Source organism: Amblyomma mixtum, chromosome 9, assembly GCF_055824585.1.
Source record: "Amblyomma mixtum isolate Tamu chromosome 9, ASM5582458v1, whole genome shotgun sequence".
Taxonomy (NCBI): domain Eukaryota; kingdom Metazoa; phylum Arthropoda; class Arachnida; order Ixodida; family Ixodidae; genus Amblyomma; species Amblyomma mixtum.
The window spans coordinates 37,981,179-37,990,037 of NC_143020.1; the positions used below are offsets into that span (position 1 = coordinate 37,981,179).

An 8,859-nucleotide genomic window follows, 5' to 3' on the forward strand; every position below is an offset into this window, starting at 1 on the left:
TACCTAGAATCCGGTCCAATAACGGTAAACAGACACTACGCTACCAAGTTCCTAAAGCCATAAATAATTTACAGCCACCTCTTGACTTGAAATCTTCCGCATCTTGGTCCAATAAGAACCTTAAACATTACCTAATATGCAGTAACATTAAATTTCCATAATACTTCACTCGAGATTTCTTTACAGCTACTGTGTGTATTCGGTGAATCATGCTACTTTGTTTGATGATTATGTATTCTCATCAGTAAATCTTGGTTGTGTTGCCTGCTCTTGCTGTGTGAACTTTATGTACTGAAGTGTGTGTTGCAAATTGTTTTTTGTGCATTATTGTATTATAACCTGCATATGCGTCCTCGTTTTTTTTTTCGTAACTTGTATTACAAGTAACATTTTTTCAAATGTTTTACTTTTGCCACTACATTGCTAACCGTGTATGGGTGCTGAGGCCTTCGTCAGGCAAGTCAGCCTCTTGCCTCAGCTCCTCTTTCCATGGAAAGAAATAAACTGAATTGAATTGAATGTTGCAGCGCTGCCAGGGAGTCCACGGAACACCTTCGCCCGCTAAGCGAGACACCTGGCTCGTTGGAATTAGATTTGAACGCAAAGTATTTTTGTGTACAAGAAATGGCTCAGTAATTGGCTCGTCGGAAATGACTCAGTAATTGCGCTTTATTCATGAAACTCCTGCCTAGCACCTGCCACAGTGGGTGCGTAGCTATAGAGCCTAAACTCAGGAGATCGAATTCTGTCTGCAGCAGCGCCATTGTGATGAAGCTGGAATGCAAAATGCCTGTTTTCTGTGGAATGTGATCGCGTGTTAAAGAACACTGGTGGTCTGAGTTCTTCCAGAGGCCTACAAAACGGCTGCCGTCATAGTCAACATGTTTATTCGGGGCGCGAAACAACACAGATTTGACTTTACTGCTGGGTACCAACACGGTACTCATTGTGGCGGATTAGGGTAATCACTCGTTTATGCCACCTTCTAAACAAGATAACATATTTCCTAGTTGTAAATTTTTCTAGAGCAATGGCTAATTTATTTGCACTTATTAATAAAAACAAACCGTTTTAGGGCAGCCCATTAAGGGCGCAGAGTTCATCCCGTCCTGTATATCTGAGGGGAAATAATTATAGAACTGCTTAGTAGCTTCATCTTCTTTCTTGAGGTAGTGTAAATACCGAATTATTTAGCGGTTCATATATTACTTGAAAAATCAGTTGTCAATGTTACTCGGGGGTAATGTTCATTACCGCTGAAAGAAATGAAGCGGGTTTGATCCCGTTCGCGGCGGTCGCATTTCGATGGACGCACTGTTCGAGGCCCGTGTGCTGTTCCATGTCAGTGCACTTTGAAGAACTCCATGTGGTCGAAATTATCCGTAGTCCTCAACTACGCCCTCAGTCGTAGCCTGAGTCGCTATGGGACGTCGAATCACATTAACCGAAACCGATTACTTGAGAACTCAATTTTGAGTGCTCACCCACCTAGCCTAGTCCTTCAAAGTATAGTGGACCGAAGTAGTGCCGATAGGCTCACCATATATTTTTATTTTACCAGTGGTCACGAGTTCACCGCTCGTTTTGCGCCAGTCGAAGAATATGCTGACACAACCAAAACACGGTTAAGTGGAGGGCTCCGGAAATTTCGACCACCTGGGGTTCTTTAACGTGCACTGACATCGCACAGTACACGGGCCTCGAATTTCTCTTCCAAAGAAATTCAGCCGCCGCGGCCGGGATCGAACCCGCGTCTTTCGGGCCAGCAGCCGAGCACCATAGCCACTGAGCCACCGCGGCGGCACCGCGACAGAAAACCTGAGATTACAATCCTTCTTCTTCACGACGACGACCCGATCTGCCCCGAGGCTCATCGACTGGCTGATGACTTCGTCGCGCAGCATTTCCTCAGCTTGGTCCCGGATGGCTTGGAGTTCACGCGGCGACACACGGTAGGGGCTTTGGCGGAAAGGTCGGGAGCGCCGGTCGGTTACAACAGGATGCTTGAAAAACGGAGCTTTTCTTACCTTCGGCGATAACGAGAAGCACTCGCTGTAGGTTCGAAGGAGACTGTAGATCTGGTGTTGACAGTTCCTGATTAGGCCTTAGTGTAAGACAAAGAGGTGTTTTATCTTCCCTAGGTGAATGTTCTGGGATTCCGTCGGACAGAGCGAAGGCGTAAAAAAACGCCGGATAGTTAGTCAAACAAAACAATCTTTGTTCCACCGTTGACATGCCGATATTCTCCGGTGAAGTTCGTCAGCAGCGAGTACGGTAAGTGCGAAAATGGGTAATGCCTCATGCGATACTGATTCCTCGCTCTAGAAGCAACTGCGAGTTCCACTCGATGAAGGCTCCGATGTTCTTGACTTCTGTGGCACCTACAGGAACCATAACGCTACAGTTGGGTGGAGCGCTCACTTGTTCACCCAGGACACTTGGGCCAGCATGATGTTCAAGGATTGTGATCAAATGTTAGTTAGTCTGTAATGAATTCAATGGCACCAAAAGCAACTAGAGCTATGATGCGCCACACGCATGGTTAAAATGTTTATTTTAGAGGTGGTATCTATAATTTGTTTAAAATATTGGCTTCCTTAAGAAATATAAAAGTACTTGAGAAATCAATTAGTGCTTGATCAAGTAAAACCAACATGGGATGTAACGGGATGTATTCACTGTAGAATGTGTTAAAACACTTTTTTGTTGTTCATGTTTCATACAAAGAGTGTGCAGTGATAGATAAAAAACATACAGAACACTGAGCCCTCAGCTTTTGTCCAGAAAAGCGAGCTCTTTATCTGTAAGGACTATTGTGTCCTTGGTGATTCACTTGCCCCGGTTTTTCGCGATATGGTTCCATAACTTCCCGCGTGGTCTTATCCCTGTGGTTATACAATACTATTGCTGTGTTGAAAAAGCGCGAGCACCCGCTGCACGTGAGACATTGCTTGACAATGCGAGAATCTGGGTCGTTATTTTCGGTGTTTTTTTTGTATTCCCGAAGGCACGTGTTCAGACATCGTCCAGTTTGCCCTACGTAAATGGCTCCGCATGGTAAACTGATCTGATACACTAGGCATCCATTGCTCGCAACGAACTGCTTCCCATGGTGTATAATAAAACTCCTGTGTGCACCTCGGTTTGGTTCTTCCAGCTTATGAAACACCCATGGACATATGCGGGCCAGTTTCAAGGGGAGCCGCCGCGGTGGCTCAGCGGTTATGGTGCTCGGCTGTTGACCCAAAAGACGCGGGTTCGATCCCGGCAGCGGCGGCTAGAATTTCTTTGGAGGAGAAATTCTAGAGGCCCGTGTACTGTGCAATGTCAGTGCACGTTAAAGAACCCCAGGTGGTCGAAATTTCCGGAGCCCTCCACTACGGCGTCTCTCAGAGCCTTAGTCGCTTTGGGACGTTAAACCCCATAAACCAAACCAAACCAGTTTCAAGGGAGGGGACACAAAGACATCAACTTCATGTCGCTTCGCTACGTTCTTCGAGAAATCTAAGAGGCGGTGTGCGTGTGGACTGACGGCCAATTGATTACTTTTATCCCGTTTGCATTGTTGGCTCTTGTGAGAAAACCTTCTACTTATTTTTTTAGCTAGCTCACCCAAGATATGCGCCAATAGTTGCTGCGGGTAGCCTCCTTCCATTAATCTGGTCACCTGGGCTTCTAAGCTAATCTTCATCGCATGGTAACATGATTTCTCCAGAGCATTCTGGAGGCACGACTTGGCTAAGCAATTTATGCTACTCTAGAACTATCTTGGAGTGCTCTGAGTTTACATTGAGCATCGGTTTAATTGACCGTGTGTTAGAGTTCCAGAAAACATGGTTTACTTCCATGTTGTTCTGTACGTCTAAATATTGCAGGAAATGTTCTTTGTTGGCCTTCTTTGGTAGTCTTCATTCGTGCCTGCTCAAGAGGAAAGGCTACGTTTTTCTGCTATCGATTTGTGCTTCTGGAATGTATTTGTGTAGTTGGAGAAATTTGAGACTTTAGAATCATGCTCACCCAATATATTGTCTTGTTTTTCTAATCATCTTTCTACGCCTCGTGTTGTCAACAACTGAGGTTGGAAATGAATATGATCAGAACTGTTTATTGAGGACACATATTTCTGCTAGGAAGTTCTCTCTGCGATTCTTCAAGTATACCATAGCCTTCTTATACATAAGTAAGTTCTCTGCAGTGGGATATCGACGCTGAGCGCTCCAGGTTTTTTTTGCTGTTTTTTCGACAATGTGCAGTCTTTTGTCCTCCGTACTTTGTGGCTCTTCTGTACGAGTTCTGTTGTTTGTGGTATGGTGAGTGTTGCGGTTGATATTGCACATGTAGCAAACATTTGATTAATTTAGTCCATGGCGATTTCTGTATGAAATTCCTTTTGCAGGGTGTCATTTGTTCTAAAGAGCGACCAGTCCGCTAGCTGAAGTGCCAACCGCTGTGGGCTTGTAGGGAATACAGAGCAGACGATGATACAATGATGACAGCAGGAAAGTGATCAGTTCCCCGTGAATCATTTAACCCATCCCACTTAAAACTGTTTAAAAGAAATGGAGTTGCGGAAGTGATATTGAGGAAGCGCATTTTTCAGGAGCCTGGGCAAACTTATGTGTCCTTTTTCGTATTTTATAGACATACATTAATTGTAAGGATGAAACTTTCCATTACAGAGCGTTCGCTTCCCCGGAAGTTCAGAAACTGTCTTATACTGTATTTACACGGGTGCCCTTAACTACAGTTAAGGTAACTACGGTTCTCCGTAACTATTGTTAGCCGTGCTCACACGACAAGCCAAACCATAGTTACGCCACTAACCGCAGTTAACGTAGCCGAGCTGGGTAACTACTGTTTGCGGCTAACTACTGTTTGCGACAAGATGGCGGCGCCCGCGGCTGCAGAAGCGCCGATGTCAAGCGAGTCGTCCTCCCAGAGGCGTGTCAACTGGCCTGATGCAACAACAACGGCCTTGATACGCATCTGGGAGGACCATCTCCCTGCGCTGCGAGCAACACGCGCAACGCGCGATACGCAGCGATCGCGGACGCGCTGACCGCCGGGCTTGCGCCGGGCGAAGGCCCATACACTGCCAAGCAAGTCAAGCAGAAGATGGACAACCTCAACAAGAAATACCGGTAAGTGCGATCTTAAACGAATAATACTCGTGCAATATCGCTTTCTTGGTGTTGTTTACTCAGTGCAACAAGCTATTGAAGAACTCTGGTGCAACTGAGCTATAGACCCCATGTGCGGCAGTATAGCACATGTCGCTAGCGATTACTGGTGTCCGATACGATCTTGCAGATATGTTATAAAGGTCGTAAAGTTTTCGAGAGTAAGGACACATGACAGAGGCAGCAAACACGTCACTCGGCGTATAGTCGTTCTAATTTGACTTCGCTCGTGCACGCGTGCATCGAACTGCATGACAACTTCATCCACCGTTTGTGTTGTTATTGTCTACGATCTGCATCGCCATCAGCGTCGGTATTTCATCTTCGGTACGCGTCGGCATTGCACGCACGCGTCAGCGTTTCAGGCCTCCTGCTATGGCAGTAACTGAGCAGATTTATTTATTTCTTATAACTTTTCCGCGTTCCACTCTGCACTGCCTCACAGATACTTGAATGCCATTAGCAGAACCATAATACGACAGTTGCGGCTTCATTTTCAGAAGTGCAACCGGTAGGATTAAAGCAACATCGTAAATTTAAACTGCACTAATTTCACCAGCACAAGCGCCTGCTGGTTAGGCACATAATTGTGAAATATTAGTCTCGCAGTGCTGAATGCACAGTGGCCTTTAATGCACTGAAGATAACTGCTGAGACTGCGAACTGCTCGGATTGCAATCTTCAATGTCTTTTATTTAAGCAGTACAATTATTTATTGAAATGATTTCCATTTTTTCAGGCAGCTGAGACGGACAGGCACTGCTGCAGGCTCACCCGGTGTGCCATGGTTGTTCTACTGGCAGCTCCACAGTTTTCTTGGGTGCCTGCCCATCAACGATAATGGGCGAGTCGAGGAAAATATGGAGGTGACTTGCTATTTGTAACATTGCCTATCAGTTCATGAAATCACGGCACAATTCCATCACTACCCATTTCTCAGTGCACTGTGTACTTCGATTTACGACAGGCTGGCCAGTGGCAAACAGTAAAGAGCACATTTGGGAGTTGTGCAGAGTAAACCACTCCCACAACCATGAGCATCAGCAAAGCAGAGAAAAAATGGCACTTGCTTCTTGAAACCATGTACAGACACGGCCGCGTTTCGATGGAGGCAAAACGCAAAAGGCCCTCGTGTGCTGTGCGACGTCAGTGCGCGTTAAAGATACCCAGGTGGTCGAAATTATTTGAGCTCTCCAATATGGCACCTCTTTCCTCCTTTTTTCTTTCACTCCCTCCTTTCAGTTAAGGTGTAAACCAATATGTGCGACATTTACTGCGCCATTTCCTTTCTTCATAGACCAAAATAAGACCCCTTCAACCTCAGTGCCATGCTGAAATGCCCACCTCACCGTGGCCGTCAATAGCTTCTGTTTTTCTCAATATGCTGTGGCAGCTGGTGAGTGCATTTCTTTAGGATGTCTTTAACCTCTCCTTTCAAATCTTAAAAACATGCTGTTTTCTGTGTTGTGTCATGTGCAGCTGCCAGTCGTCAATGAGGCACCTGACGGTGCAGAAGTGGTGATGTCGTGGGAGGACGGGCTTCCAGAAGCAAGCAGAGAGGACCACCTGCAAAATGCTGCCAGTTCCGCCAGCTGCAGCACCACTCCTGTGGTACATGCACTGGCAATTGCAAGTGGCAGCAATGGCGGTGGAGGAAGCAGTGCGGTTACTGCTGGGACAAATGGTAGCAGACCCAAAACTCAAAAGAGTCGCCACAAAAGACCGGCAACCACTGTGCAGCAGCTGATTGCCCTCCACAAAACAGAAGCAGAGGAAGCAGTACGGGCCGAACGAAAAGCCCATAAAATGCGCAAAAAAATGGTCTGCCTTCAAAGAGAAGCGAACGACATTAACGGAAGCATGGTCAGGCTTCTAGAAAGATTCCTTGAGAGAGGAAGCAGTCAGTCACAAAATAAAGAGTGATCACAAGTGCTTGTTGGTTCGCAGTTTGTGATGTATTCTTTGGAGGGCTTCCTGGGTGCTGCCATATATTTCACTGGACTGTCACGTGCACCTCACCCTAGCACGGCTTAAGAGGCAATGGAATCAGTTTCTGATACTCCAAAGAGGAGGCGTTTCGACAATGCAGACCGATGCAAAGGTATTTAGCAGCATGTGATGATATGAACAAAGCTCTTTTACGTCTGAAATTTTATACTGTGGTTTAAGCAGCAAATTACTGTGGGGGTTGACTACCACAGCAGTGTGCAGTATACGTATTGACAATGGGTGTGTGTACACTACAGAAGAATATAGGTGTGGGTGCAATGAACGAATAAGGTTGTGGCAAGAAATACTGCTGTTGCTCCTAGGGTATCGCTCCACATACCTTTCCACAGTGAACTTCCTGCTGTTGCCTATCCACTGATCATCATTTGCAAGGGGCGTTCATCTCTTTTCCAACCAAATGGGCTTTCTTTAGGGTAAGTGATAGCGTGCGGGGAGACTCTGGGGAATATTAATGATAGCAAAATAGTACTGACATGAAAATGCACAGAGAAAGTTTACTTTTGCTAAACAAACAACAGAAAATGCAATAGTATCTATCACACTGCACTTTCAAAAACTGTGAGTGCGAGACTAAAAGCTTTTTGAACTGGTAAAACAGGAGCATATAGGCCAGTAATACACAAATATTGCGAAGAAATACACAGCAAGCAATAGAGAGCAACACACAATGCACAGATCATGCTACAAAATTACAAAATGAAATAGCACAATGACAGTATATCAGCAAAAAAATAGCAATATTCAACAACAATGAATACTATAAAATGTGAAACTTAAGCTACAAAAATGGGAGCGTAAACCAGCTTTTCATTATTGTGTACCAGCAAATTGTTTATTTACTGGAAGGATTGAGATCTGCATGATTTAACAGGTTTGTCAGCGAAAGTAATGTGTAGGTGAAGGACTGTTTGTCGCAAGAAGGGCTAGTGGTTGGTAAAAACCGCACCTTTTTACAGCTTAACGTGAGCCTAACTGTACAAATGATAGATTTTCATGCTTTCGAAAGAAAGTTTTGTGGGATATTAGTAAGGTATGTGAGCTCTGTGTAAACAAATTATTCTCTAGTAGTGTTCCCCTTCTCAAACTATATTTTGTCACAGGTGTAAAAGACGAGCTTAACAGTCAGCAGTATGCTTCGTCAAGTTCTTTCTTGTCCTTCCTTTGCTTTGTGCTGCATTTCATCCTTACATATGACCCACTCACCCAAACCTCTAGCTTAAAACAGTTAACCTCCGAGTATCATTCCACCTGCCTCATCCTGGCAAAGCAGTAAGCAGCCTCTGTACCAAGTAATCTCGCTACAAGGCTTTCATTTGGTTTGTAGCTAAATGGGTTTCCTTTATGGCAAGTGAGTGTTCCAGCTGAGATTAGGGGACTTAAAAGTAGAAAGTTAGTTCTGACATAAAACTGTACATGTCTGATATATGTTGCTTACAAGTAGTTCATTGCAAACATATTGCACTACACTTTCTTCAATGTCTTGTTTTTTAGCAGCAGTCATTTTAAAAGCTATGAATGTTGACACATTGAAGTGGATTTATTGATGCTTGGTTACCGGAGCCTGTGTTCATGAGTTAATGCAGAAGCACATGAGAATTATTCTTATGGGGAAATAATTACGCATGTGTTGTTTGAACCATTAATAAAGGAAACAAATCTGAACTTGGAG

General features: G+C 44.8%; 1 protein-coding gene across 1 annotated transcript; it reads left to right on the plus strand.

Moving 5' to 3' along the window:
- Window positions 1-4,885: 4,885 nt before the first annotated feature.
- On the plus strand, window positions 4,886-8,296 carry LOC149328777 (uncharacterized). The gene is made up of 5 exons (XM_089559086.1): window positions 4,886-5,010; window positions 5,079-5,141; window positions 5,920-6,046; window positions 6,660-7,043; window positions 8,291-8,296. Exons 1-5 carry the CDS (start codon window positions 4,886-4,888, stop codon window positions 8,294-8,296), a joined length of 705 nt encoding a protein of 234 aa, XP_089415212.1.
- Window positions 8,297-8,859: the final 563 nt, after the last annotated feature.